This window comes from Phodopus roborovskii, unplaced genomic scaffold, assembly GCF_943737965.1.
Source record: "Phodopus roborovskii unplaced genomic scaffold, PHOROB, whole genome shotgun sequence".
Lineage (NCBI taxonomy): Eukaryota > Metazoa > Chordata > Mammalia > Rodentia > Cricetidae > Phodopus > Phodopus roborovskii.
In genome coordinates this window covers 836362-850832 of record NW_026125640.1, presented here as the reverse complement: position 1 = coordinate 850832, position 14471 = coordinate 836362, and the positions used below count along the sequence as shown (strand labels likewise).

Genomic DNA, 14471 nt, shown 5'->3' with positions numbered 1-14471 from the left:
AGGCCAAACAGGATAAAAAATCTGAATTGAAGTGACTATGCTTTTGGCTATCTGCTCTTTTCCTCTTTGCTTCTCCTGACAAGTGATGACACTATGCACAAGAGATTCTCACTTGATCCATCTGAAAATCAGTTAGAGGCAGTGGAACAAAAAAATAAATGGAATTACAAAAATTCTCTAGGGCAAAACACATGATGGAATTATTACTAGTTTTGAAAGCTTCAAGGAATGGCTATGACACTTAAAGGGTTTTGTTTTAGAAGTTGAAAAAGAAAAAGAACAAGAAGTCAGTGAAAAAATTATGTGCTATATACATCTCTACTTGAACTTATAGCCCCAACTCCACAAACACAAGGCTACATTCCTTCACATGACACACATGTTTATAATAGCTGTAAATCAAGAGGAAAGCTTTTCTGTAACAACTGAAAAACTTGTTCTTGCCTTTTGCATTGTACATTAGGCATTCACTGTGTGCCAACCCTTTACAGATACTTAGACTCCCTATGTGGGCAGAAAGTTATCAAGCTGATTCCCAGGCTATCCATTGCTCGATTTGTATGTTCCTTACCTGTCGGAACCAGGGGCTGACTTGAAATTCTGAAGATTTTGACTATCTAAATCCAAGCTATAGCTCCTCCCACTTTCAGGCTTTGGAGTTCTGATTTCTCCTCTGGTTGCTGATCTGAACTTGCTCAGAAGAAATCTGAAAATAAACATACAAATTCAAGAGTAAGATATGAAGCTCTTATCATTATACCTGCAAACTAATGCATCTGTCAACCCCCATTAGAGAATCTTCTATTTGCAGGGATCTTTGCTGAAGAGGGGATAGAAAGGGTTTAAGGCTAGAGATGGTGAACAACTAAAGGAAATAATATTATCTAGACACAGAATGATAGCTCACAAATGAATATACACTGGTTGTCACAGCATACAAAAAAAGCCAAGACAAAACAAAACAAAACACAACAAAACATGTGCAAGCCAAAGCCAGACAAAAGTCCCAGTGTGGAAAGGAGATTTTGGTGCTACTAAATTCCTACCCCTGCCCGTGGAGTAATTGCCAATGTCTAGGGAGAAGAGTCAGATTTCTCTAAGAAAACATAGTCCCAGGTAAGTCAACCACACTCAAGTGGAAGGTCACATATACAAGAATATTTAAACATCACAAATAGATCTTGATGGGTTAAAAAAGTAAAGGAGGGGCTGGAGAAACAACCTAGAACAGATTACTGACTGGTCTTCTGGAGGACCTAAGTTCAACCCTCAGCACCTACACAGTGGCTCACAACAGTGTTTATAACTCTATTTACTCTGACACCTTCTGGCAACATTGGGCATCAGGCATACACATAGTGCACAGACATTCATGAAGGCAATACTCCCATACACATTATACATACATATGCATGTATGTTTATAACATACATAATATAATTTCCAGTGTAGCTCAGTGATACAGAGCATGTTCAGTAAGAACAAAGACCGGGATTTGATCTCCAGCACCAAAAGTGAATAATAAAATCAGTAATTTACATTACTTTCACCAGTAAATGATTGCTCAATAATAGACCATGACTGAGGAATTGCGGGTAGTTGGGTAACAGTGCCTCTAGTTCCCCAGCAAGCATACTACTTGATGCTAAGCAAGGTCTCTGCCCCTGTTAAGCAAAAATTGCCTAGTTTGGAAACTCATCAGTGGCAACTGAGAGGGAGAAGCTTATTCTGGGCTGGGACTCTTGGCAAGCATGCTGAGAATAGAAAATTGCATATGAATTTCACAGAAAAGAAACGAGGCTCTGGGAAAAACAAAGGTGGCAACTTAGAGCAGGGCACCATTAGAGCAGTGACTACCTTTCCTCATTGCTGGAGCCCAAAACTACTCTGGGGAATACAAGAATATACTATGTTCTTACTAAGCATGCCCTGGATCACCAAGTGCCACTGGGAATGACATATTGTTTTTAACATTTATTACTTCTTGGACAGTTTCACACAATGTGCTTTGATTATATTCACTCCCCAACTTGTCACCAGTCCACCCTCTCTCCTCCATTTACCTACTTTGTGTTCTCTCTCTTGCTCTTGTGTGTGTGTGTGTGTGTGTGTGTGTGTGTGTGCACAGTGTTTTGATGTAATCTGCCTTTATATCTTCTGTGTCCTCTCCTGTTGTAATGAAGTTTATACTAAGAAAGGTCTCATGCTGGGCAAAATCTGATTGCATTGCTATGCCATGTAGTTATTTGGAAATAAAGCACAAATAGCTTTTGAGGAAATGGAACTCAAGTCCTGGACCAGAGACTGAATGCACCAAACATGGCTGTTTCTAAATATGTTAGATAAAAATAGGACTCAGGGGTCTAATAATTTTGGAAGAGCACATGAAGTATGGAAAGAGATGGGTTTGTGAGTCCAAGGGAGAGTTGATGGATAAGATCAAAATACACTCTCCTTCTGGTGCCCTGCTCAGAGCCTCCTGGAGACCAGCCCATCCAGAGACTGCCAGGGCCCTAGTTCTGCCACCACCCATGGAAGAGGAGAGGCATCGGCGTATTGAACCTGCTTGCACCCACCGGATGAGAACCTTGTTTCTACCCAGGAGAGGGAGAGACCCCACCAGTGCACACTGGAAGAAGGGATGGGTAGATGACTGTATAAGAACACATTCAACAACAGAAAGATCAATATGATGCCCCCACAGTCTAGGGACTCCACACCGGCAAGACCTGAACATGTCATCACAAATGGAGAAGAAGAGAACGACGCTAAAAACAACTTCATGAAGATGATAGAGACTCTAAAAGAGGAAATGAGAAAATCCTTTAAAGAAATGGAAGAAAAGACAAACCAAAAATTGCAAGAAACAATTCAAACAGTGCAAGGTTTGAAAGCTGAAATACAGACAAAAACAAAACAAAAACCAAAACAAACAAACAAACAAAAAACTAAACCAAGCAAACAAACAAAACCCAACAACAGCAACAACAACAACAAAACTAGTCTGAGGGGAAATGCTGGAAATTAGAAAAGCTGGGTAAATGATCAGGAACTGCAGATGCAAGCATAACCAACAAAATACAATAGATGGAAGAGAGAATCTCAGGTGTTGAAGATACACTAGGAGAAACAGATTCATTGACCAAAGAAAATCTTAAGTCTAATACAAAATATCCAGGAAATATGGGACACTGTGAAAAGGCCAAACCTAGGGATAATAGGTATAGAAGAAGGTAAAGCAAAAAGACCTACATGGTATGTACTCACTCGTATATGAATTTTAGACATAGAGCAAAGGATCACCAGCCTACATTCCACACCACCAAAAAAGCTAGGAAACAAGGATCCTAAGAGAGACATACATGCACCCCCCCCCAGAGAAGGGGAAAGGAACACAATCTACTGAGAAAATTGGGAGCATGGGGTGAGAGGAGAGAGAGTTAGAAAGAGATGGGGAGAAGAGGACACGAGGGAGCAGGAAGACTGAATCAGGGAAAGAATAGAGGAGAGTAAGAAAAGAGATGCTGTGGCCCTTCTGCAGTGGCAGACACTGAGGACACATCATGGAGTGCCTAACAAAAAGCCAGGAAACCTGCTGACCGCATCTCGCTTCAGGGCTCATCTCCTCAGCAGGGTCAAGCCAGACAGGAACAGCGCCAATGCAGGGGCCACATTCAAATGACACTGCACACAGAATGTCCCAACCTAACTTCTGTCTATAAAATGTCAGTTCACTTTAGACAACTTTTGTAAATTAAACATGGGAACAAATCAGGATCTCTGCAAATGAAGTATATGAAATACTTGGAAAAAATCTATTATGATAGAGGGAGCCATTATAGGTTTTAAGAGATAGCTAGCACTAGGGAAATGTCCAGGGACCTACAAGGATGACCCCAACTAACAATCTGAGCAATAGTGGAGAGGTTATCTTAAATTTTCTTCCCCGATAATGAGATTGATGACTACCTTATATGCCATTCTAGAGCCTTCATCCAGTAGCTGATAGAAGCAGAAGCAGACACCCACAGCTAAACACTGAGCCCAAGTCCTGGAATCCAGTTGCCGATAGGGAGGAGTGATAAGAAACAGTGTCAAGACCAGGCTGGAGAAACCCAAAGAAACAGCTGACCTGAACAAGGCGGAGCTCATGGATCCAGTCTAATCGCTGGGAAACCAGCATAGGAACAAACCAGATCCCCTGAATGTGGTGTTGGTTAAAAGGCCTGGTCAGTCTATGAGACCTCTGGTAATAAATCAGTATTTATCCCTGGTATACAAATGGACTTTGGGAACCCATTCCACATAGAGGGATACTCTCTTAGCCTAGGCCATGGTCCAAATGATATGGCAGACTTTGAAGATCCCTCATGGAAGACTTCACCCTCTCTGGGAAGCAGAAAGGTGATAGGATGGGAGTTGGGGGGCAGAGAAGGAGGGGAGGGTAAGGGAACTGGGATTGGCATGTTAAAACAAGCTTGTTTCAAATTTAAATAAAAAATATTATCATAAAAAAAGAAAATGTAAACATCAAGTATCTTATAACATCAGCCAATTAGGCTATTTCTTCTCAAGTGTTTCTGCTTTGGAATGAGAACAAAGTGGTTTTTCAACTTTCAGATACTCTTCTGGATAGGAGGATTATGGAAACCCAGTTGCCATCAGTTTTCTGTTTGCTTCAGGTCTTGCATGGAAGCCAAGATGGTGTCTTTCTTTGTTTGGTCATGCAGTGTCTGCCTACACACAACTGTGTAAAAGCTATGCACCATGACTCACCTCCTTTTTAGTTACTGATGATTGCACAAAAAGTAAACATGTTTCCTACAGTGCTCTGTAGCAACCAAATGTGCCAGGGCAACGACCACTTTTCAAGTAAATGAAATAAAACATATGGGAAGAAAAAAAATAAAAATACACAGTAGACGCATTTGAAATTTTCAAAGAATAAATAAAAACATTAAAAATGATAACAAACTGTCTCTATGTGTTTCTGCCACATGGTCTTGTCCTCTCCATCTGCATCTGGTTTCTAGTTCGACTCAGTGTTTATGTATGGGTGTTTGATCCTGTTTTCAACAGGCATTAGTTGAGGGCTCCATGGAGAAGTTAGTTGTTGATCTCACTCTCCGGGAAGGGCATTTATGATAGCCTTTCCACGGAAGCTCAACTTGTTAGTTGGGAGCAGTCTTATAGTTCTCTCGACCTTTCTTTGTGTTCAATTTTATCTTCAAACCAATATTGGTTTGGTTCTCTCTCTCTGTCTGTCTGTCTCTCTCTCTCTTTCCTATCTTCTATTCCTAACCAGGCTCAATCTTCCTGGTCGCACATGTTTTCCTTTCCACTCAGGCCCCCCTGATTATGGGTCTCAGCCAGAAGGATTGAGCAGTCTAAGAGACCTCAGACAGTGGAGCCAGGATGTATCCCTGGTGCACAAAAGAACTTTGCGAACATATTCCCCATGGAGGGATAACTGCCTTAATCTAGAGACAGGAGAGAAGCCCTAGTCCCTACTTCACAGGACCTGTCAGATCTACATGACCCCAACTGGATGGCATTCCCCTACATATGGAATTGGGGTGGGGGGATGGGAGGGGAGGGTGTTTAGAGTGCATGTGAGAGGGCAGAGAGGGTAAAAAGGGAGGGAAGGAGGGAGGGAGGGCTGGGGGGTAGGTAGGGAAAGAGGGAGGGACGGAGGGAGGGAGGGAGAGGGAACTGGGATCGACATGTAAAATAATATATTAAACTAAAAACAAATGCTTTGACTCCAAAATTTAAGTTGAAGGACAAGTTACTGGGAAAAAGGATTTCTATTTTTATTTTCACAGAAAATGAAAAGATGTGGATTCCTTCCAGACTAATGTGGTTTGATCACGCCATACTGCCTGAAACAGAGTACAAACTGATCCTACATTCAAAACAGCTGGACAAAAAGCCCTACAGACTACAGCCAGGATATCTGAATCTTCTTCGAATCCCCCAAGACAGCGCCCCTTACCAGCAGGAAGTAGTTTGGAAAGAATGACGCCCAAATTCCCAAATATTGTGTATAAATGTTTGTTTTCATTTAATTGGACTGTTACATAAAATTAAATAAAATTTAAAAAAAATCCAAAAAAAAATGATAACAAGAATCTACTAGCTGTGTTCTTTAGGAAGATGATGGTAGGGTGATCGTTTCATTTATTTCATATTCAACAATGTTCTAAGTGAACAAGTGGATTCCAAAGGCACTGGCATAATCTTAATAGAATCTGCTAAGTTGTCTCTGCGTCAAAGGAACCTAGCCAAATGTCACTGTCAAAATGTCAGAACCTTCATTCTGCTGGAAAATTACATTTGGGGTGAGAAAGATGCTTAATGAAATGCTAGCCTTTGATGCTCAGAATCACCCCTTCTTCCTTTTGGTTGCCTGAACCCTATCCACCTCTCAAGCTCCTTGTCAAATCCCACTTGGAATCTGATGTGTGTCTTTGTGACTCGTCTGCACCCCAAAGCAGCTAGTATCGATTTAGTGTGTGTCTCGATTGCCTATGCCACCTCTTGTGACTTATTAACACATTGCTGTATTTCTGACCTTGATAGCTTGTATTGCCATTTTATATGTTCATACAAGCCTTTAAAACTCAGTAACATTTTAGGTGTTAAGCTTTCCTCTCTAACTGGATGTTATAGCCCTTAAAGGTAGAACCACAGCTGCCAGTTTTGAGGGCAAACAGGACTAAGGTAGTTTGAATGAGTCAGGATGTGTGTGACTCATGTTTGTCAGTTATTGCTTTCCAGCTGCTGACTTCCTTAGTTGTGTGACCTAACTGTGGTAATCTGAAGTAAAAGTATGTAAACTATAGCTCTTCACAGCATCTGTAGTCTCTGAGATCCTTACTCAGTCATCCCTTTGATTCTTTTTATGGTTAGGCACTATGCTAGATATCTTAACACAAAAGTAAAGAAGCCACTGGGGCTGCACTAAAACAGCTTGACATTAAGTGTGTGTATATGGGGGAAAGGGTCAGAGTGCAAGACAAGAGATTTACAGGCCGAAGGCACCAGAAGAACCCTGATGAATAAATGACTGCAACAGGAGAGGGATGGTTAAATGTGGAGGATAGGAGTTCAAGAATTTCTAGAACATCTTTTGCATTTGTCTCTGCTAATTAATGAACAAGGGGGTTAGTCAAGAGAGTCTGACTTAAGTTACACTTTTATTTCATTCCCACTCCTAGTTCAGAACACTGAAAAGAAAATGAGAAAAGTCCACACTTCTTTTAGAACTAGCTACAATCTTAGCCATTGTCCGCATTTCCTGTGGTTTCTGCTGAGAGAACAATGCAATGCTACCTAGAAAGGAACAGAAAAAGACTTTGTAGAACCCTTGCTATGCAGTCTTCCTGTGGTGGGGGGGGCTCTATTTCTTTTGGGGCATCTTGCTGCTAGTTCCCGTGCCCCCTTGCATCTTGTTCTCTGATATATCTCCCATTGCTCAGTGCAGTACTCAACATGCTAAGTTGAAGTGATCAAATGTGACTTTTCTTTTCCTTAAGGAAGACTGCATTTTAAATAGGGAATAGCATGTTCAAGTAACTATGCTTTTATTGAGTTTGTTGTATATGCCAGAAGCTAGGTTGGAAAAAGAGGGATACAGACATTTGAATGCAAAGACTCTAACCACCTGCTTATAGCCAAGACTGACTCTGATCAACGATCTGCCTGGAAGTAATGGGAACGGACCATTTTTGAATTCACATGTTCAGGTCAGCCAGGGAGTTTGTTTTGTTTTGTTTATTGAGACAGGTTTTCTGTGTAACCCTGGCTGTCCTGGAACTCGCTCTGTAGACCAGATGGGCCTCCAACTCACAGAGATCCATCTGTCTCTGCCTCCTGAGTGCCAGCATCAAAAATATGGGCTACCACTGACTGGCTCTGGCCAGGGAATTTATATGAGGTTGAAAAGTATTTAAGCATGCATTTCCTGAAATAAAATGTTACCTCTTGGCTACTGAAGTCACATCAGACATGAAGCACTAAAAATTATTTTTTTAGATGCTGTGCTTACCCCTTCCTCTTAGGTCCTTCATGGGTGGCCTTCTGCCTAATAGAAGATGAAGTATCAGACTTGTCTACATCTTGGTGGGCTTGCTCTTGGCTTTGTATTTCTTCAGATCCTCATAAAAAATAGAAAATAAATTTACTTATAAAAGGCAAAAAGGATAAGCTTATAATAATTTGTAACTATATAGTTCAATTCTAAATTATTTTGTATACATAGGTATTTCTAATTTGTTGAATGCTGTAGAGATAACTGAGAATTAAAACTCATCAGGTCAAGGTTTGGCATGATAAACTTTCCTAAGAAGACTGCAATGAAGGGACAAATTCATTATGCCTCTACGGATATATTCAGAGTATGAAATGCTGAGTTCAGGAGACCTCTAAATCCATAGATTATAGGCATTATTTTTATAGGTGTTTTGTCTTGTTTTGAGACAGTTCTCTCTATATTCCTAAGGCTGGTCTGGGACTCACTCCGTTTCCCAGACTGCTGTTAAGTACATAATCATTGTGCCTCAGTCTCCCAGCAATAATGAATACAAGTATGCCACAATACTGCACAGCCAGATATCATTGAAATGAGAGGCCAGATGTCCTGATCTTATGCTTGGAAATGTAGTTCACACACTGGAAGGCACTGAGGTTTAGTGTAGGAAGAGGCTATAGCTGACTGGATATTTTCATTCAACCTGACTCTTCTAACATCAGACCTGATGTCACTCACCTTTAGGAACTTTCATTGTGAGTATCACAGCCCAAAAGCAACACTGGAATCAGTTGTAAGCTTCCCAGACAAAAAATATACCCATTCTACCTTTATTAGGTAAATAATGCATGGGAAATATGCACTCAAGAAATCTTTATTCCTTAATGAACCAATTAGATTGTAGTTTGAGTACACTGGCAAGCAATCTTAAGCTGGTTGTTCTTGGTACTTTGGGCCAGTATAATTTTTCATTGACTAAAATTTTCCTGCATATTTTAATCCCATTAACTTATCATACTTGGTTCCTCTCCAATAAATGTTATTGACTCAGTCTAATCATCATAACAACAAAAATGCTCCTTGGCATTTCCCAATGTTCCCATTTGTGAGAATGGGACTTTGGGGTAAAATACCAGTGCTTGGTTAGGAAACAAGAATGAAGTTTTTAAAATCCCATTTAAAAGGAAATCTGAAATTAACTTGGTGAAAACTCAAGACTTGCTTTTGAAATCATTTATTTTACCTGTTTTAGGTTACTTTCCTAAGTAATTTGAAAAGTATCAGAAATGTGTCTGGAAAAATAACTGGCTGTGATGAGGATAAATGGTTCTTTTGAAATTCTTAGCATGCCAGATATGTGGAGGATGACTATGAAGTTTGTTTTCTAATGACTTCATTTGTATAATTTTTAGGTTTAGATTTTAAGCTACCAAGTTGTGAAATGACCTACAGGACTGAGAAAAAGTGCAACTGTGTTCACCAGCTATATTACCACAGGGAAGTTATTTAACCCAACCAAAGACTTAGAGACAAATAATTGCATTAGTTACCTGGACTTCTTCTTAAGATGGACTGTCGAACAACATCAGTGCCCAGAACATTGACTTGCTTGAAACGCTTTGCCTTTTCTTCAAAAAACCATTCTCCGCTTATAATCCTCAGCTGCCTGCTCATGGAGCAAAAGTAAGGTACTAAAGTTAAATTATTTAGCTTTGCATAGATAACTTTCAAAAACCACTTAGGTAAAAATCTATGGCTTTGGATAAAAGTTCTTCAACATAAATGAGGGACAATCAAAGGCTCCATATTAAATAATGGTATCACTAAGAACATGTTTTAGGAATATTCCTTCATGGAACATAAATGCTGGGCTAGAATAGAGAACAGGACAAAGACTATCACAATACTCTAGGAGAACAGTGATGGGATGTATTCCTGAGCAAAGGGAAAAGTAACAGAGGAGGAAGCCGATTCAAAATACCCTGTTAGGAATGTCTTCCTTAATTTTGTAACCAATTAAATGTTAAAGATGGGAAATGATCCTTGAATAACTATGTACTGGTTGGGTTTTGTCAACTCAGTGCAAACTGTGTCACCTGGGAAGAGACAACTGCAGCTCACCAATTGCCTCCATCAGATTAGTCTTGGGCATTTTCTTGACTGATGATTGAAGTGGCAGGGCCCAGTCCAGTGTGTGTGGTGTTACCTCTGGAAACTAAGACCTAAGTTATATAAGAATGTAAGCTGCACAATCCATAGAGAGAAAGCCAGTAAGAAACTTTCCTCCATGGATCCTACTTCTGCTCCTGCTTGAGTTACTACCTTGACCTTCCTTAATTAGGAACTGTGTTTGAGATGTGTAAAACAAATAAGCTCTTTCCTCTTCAAGTTCCTTTTGGTCAATGTTTCATTCACGCAACAAAAATGAAACTAGGACAGATCCTATTCATCTTTTGAGCCTTATCTATGATGACTGTGTGAAATGACCTCCTATCTCCCCTCTAGGAATGCCTGTGATCTTCTTTTAGGCCTGCACTTTTTTCTATGATCTATAGAGCTTTAAACTCTATCTTAGAATTTTAAGTAATATCTATTTGTCTGTTAACTCTGTGAGAGACAATCTCTATGCAACTCAACTACCCCCCCCCCATAGTACTATAATAATAGACACTAATAGACTGTACTCTCGAGCAATAGCTTCTTTTTTATTATATATACTAACATACATTTGTTAAAAAAATGATGGAATGCATTGTGGTATTTTTATTGTGCAAAAATTGCACATAAATGGTACTGATCTGTATATCTTCATGTTATAATTTTCACTTTAGCTTCTTTTCATATCTTCATCATAAACTTTGTTGTTATCGGTAACATGAAGGCAGGGATCTGGAATCTCAGTTATCATCCCTAGCACTAATATTTAGTACTGTAGTTTGTAAACGTTTGTAAAATGAGTCAAGATTCCTGGAATTCAACCTATAGCATCTACACTGCTATAAAGCTCAGTTGGATGCTTACAACAAAGACATAGAAACAGAAAAGTCATTAGGCAGTCTACAATTATTTCTAACTAAACATGAGAAAATAGCTTATAAGTGCATGAGTTGAGGATGGAAAATAGTACTGTACTGTCAGGGTAAATGATTTCTACAAGGTTATAGTAGAAAATAATGTTAAGAGGTTGGCCTGGACTATATAATAGTAACATTTGAATGCGATGCTAAGCTAAAATTTCATTCGAGAGGCCATAAGGAACTCACACTAAAGTTCACACTTGATTACATAATATGTAGAGAAATGAGAGGCTAGTAAACCATTTAAGAAACTAGTTGATAAGAACTGATAAAATATAAATCAAGGAAGGTATCATAAGGATGAGATTTTGCAAGTATGATATGCTGGCTGAAGAAAAGCAAATAGAGCAAAACAGAGATTTCTAGCCCCAGAACATCATATTGAGATTTATCCAGCTGAGCTTTACAATCAGCAATTGGATCCCAAATGTAAAATTCATTCAGGAAAAAATATCAGCTTTATTCCTCGGAGTAATTGAAATCCTACTCCTTTGTATAAGAGACAAAGACAAGATATATAAGTTCACCACAGATCTACTACTGGCAAAAACGTCAAATTGTCAATCTTAGAGGAGGTATACAATGAAAACATGACCATACCATGTATACTTCACACTCACTCCTGGTGGCTATATAACCTCTTGAAAAGCACAGGTTATTGAGTGATTAATTCATAGCTGTAGAGGCTACAAAATACATCAACCTATCAAAAGAATAAATTTGAATAGATTATTCCTGCATATATCTCCAGAGATTGATAGGCACATATATTATTATTTATGCTAGACACACAGGTTTCTGTGAAATGTAAATTTCTAAAGATGCTGTCAATCAGAAACTCACATATATAAGTATTAATATAATTCAATTTTACAGCAGGAATTGAGCCACTAATGAAGTGACTTTAAAATAACACGGCTGTCCCAGTTTATTAATGTCGATCCAAAGTAATCACATGAGCTATTGAAACCAAGAAAAATAAGTGCAAGTCAACAGAGACAGCATAGAGCTGGACGTCACGGAGTGAAATGAGAACAAGAGAAGTGGCATAGCTGAGTGCTAGAAAATCATCCAATGGGGATTATGCTGTCTTGTCTCTTCTGTGTGTATGTGCATGTGAGGGAGTGTAGAGGATATTACAGTGACAGTTTCGTGTGTGGCAGTCTATATTCTAAAGGAAACAGACCTCCATACTATCTTTACCATACATCTACAGCTGCCAACAGATAACACAAATACCATTTCTCTAGAGCTGTTAGTCACTACCCCCTACCATCTGTGTGAGAACAATAGCCATAACTGTATTTATTCACCTCCACTATGAACTTGAGTAATTTGTCATTTTTAGAACTCTGAAGTACCAGAGATAACGCTCTTGTCTCCTTCACCATTTCTGGATGTAGACAGAAAGTTAATAGAAGAACAAGAAACTAATACTGAATACCTACCAAGTTCCAAGTAATGTGCTAGGCACTTTATATGTGCAATCTGTGTTCCTTACTGTGAAATGTAAGCTAGCAATAACAGTCCTCACTGTATAGACTAGGAAACTCACATGGGTTAAACAATTTCCTCAAAGACATAAAGGTGTGATGAAAGATACAACATTCATATTCCAAGTCTCATACTCTTTCCATTGGGCAATATCATCAGAAGAAAACTCATGTTTGTCAGCTACAGCAAGGCTTTGATAAGGGGTGAAGATGCATGGAAGCAAAAAAAAAATTGTCAGCAATGCTTAGCCTTTCCAATGAATGAATGTGTGTACATTCCACATGTGTGACCACTGTGGGCCAGGCAGCAAGAATGATAAAGTGGTGAGAGAGGAAAAAAATAAATATGAAGCTCACTATAAGATTTCAACCTGTCTGCCATGTCACTGTAGTATTCAAACAACTCAAGGCTTCAAATAGACTGTTTCCTCAAATATGAACTCAGAAGAATGTGTTTTGACTAAAATTACAGGTTATCACACTTATTATCTGTGAACACCAATCACTAACTATCAGAGAGTGTTAACTTCTGGTTTTATTTAACACTAAACTTCTGGGGCTCATGTAAGTTTCCTTTATTTGGAAATTTACATAAATGGAAAAAAAGCTCTATTCTCTTTGGATTCACAAGGCAAGTAGGTAATAGTGTTTTAAAAGACAGCAACCAAAGCATTTTGTTTACCTATCTATAATTAACTACTGGAGACACATGTAATATGCTATGCTTTGTAAGATACACTAAAATATCATTTTCCATTTGTCAATCCCAATGAAACTAGTTAAACTTATTATTTATAAATTCATTCACTATATAGTACATATTTCTCGGATTCTTACTATTGGGAATTGAAAGAAGAGAGGAGCAAAACATATTTTGTCCAGATAGAGAGGGTGGTCATTCTAGGTTCCTTTTTTTCCAAGCAGAAAAATAGGCAAAGAAATCCCCATGCATGTGGTAGTGAAAGTGCAAACCACTTACAGGGAAAGAAAACATCTTAAATGCAGTAATGGGACAACAAACGCAAAAATAGATCTTCTACAAAGGGAACAGCTTTCTCCCAATCCTTGCAATAAACATTTCAGTGCTTCAGAATGAAAACCCTGTCCAAGATAAATGACAATAAAGGTTGTTCTTCCAACTGATTAAAGAATGAGTCACTTTCTGACTCATCTCATCTCTTAGAGGTTAGGGTGGGAATTTCAATTTAATGGTCTATTAAACGTGGAGACAGCCCAGTTGGGCTGTAATATTCTCTTATAACAAACAAAGGACATTCCTTGCCAATAAAATATCATTTATGCTTCCTTGTTGAAAGCCACTCCATAAATAGCAAACAGGATATTTCCAATGTTGAAAGCTCTAGTCCCAGAAAGCACACACAAACAAGTAGCATAAATATAAGAGAAGTATTAATATATTTTTCAGCTAAAGAAGTAAACATGGGCTTTCATATATTAAATACTCATGGAAATTTCCATTTATTGGTAAAAAAACATAACTATAGACAAATTGTTGCTGGAGAAGTATAAGAATAGCACATCAAAAACTATTTTCTCATTAGAATGTTCAGAATGATAGTTTCTTTAGTGGGTGCAAAAATAACATAACAATCTTACTTTTTACATTAGACTATGAAACCATTGAAGATATTCCATGTTTCCCTTTCCTAGTATCTTACCCCATTTTATTCTAATAGGCTAACAACAAATGTGTATAAAGGATGGACAGATGTATGGATGTATAGATCAATTAGTCAAATAGGTGGTTTATTTGATTAAGCTATCTACTAATAAAAAGAAGACAATTGATTTGGAAGTTTTTAATTCATATATTAATACTTTCTAAGAAAAGCATCCTGTTCAACATCT

The 14471-nt window shown here is 38.6% G+C and overlaps 1 protein-coding gene across 1 annotated transcript in view; it reads right to left on the bottom strand.

Annotated features, from left to right (window-relative positions):
- Window positions 1-14471, bottom strand: part of Sytl5 (synaptotagmin like 5) — an 89493-nt gene that overhangs the window by 48575 nt on the left and 26447 nt on the right. Inside the window, exons 3-5 of the mRNA XM_051177931.1 lie at window positions 9583-9698; window positions 8051-8159; window positions 572-706 (exon numbers count right to left, since the gene is read on the bottom strand). Of these exons, the coding sequence (XP_051033888.1) occupies window positions 572-706; window positions 8051-8159; window positions 9583-9698 (360 nt within the window). The remainder of the gene's footprint in view (window positions 1-571; window positions 707-8050; window positions 8160-9582; window positions 9699-14471) is intronic.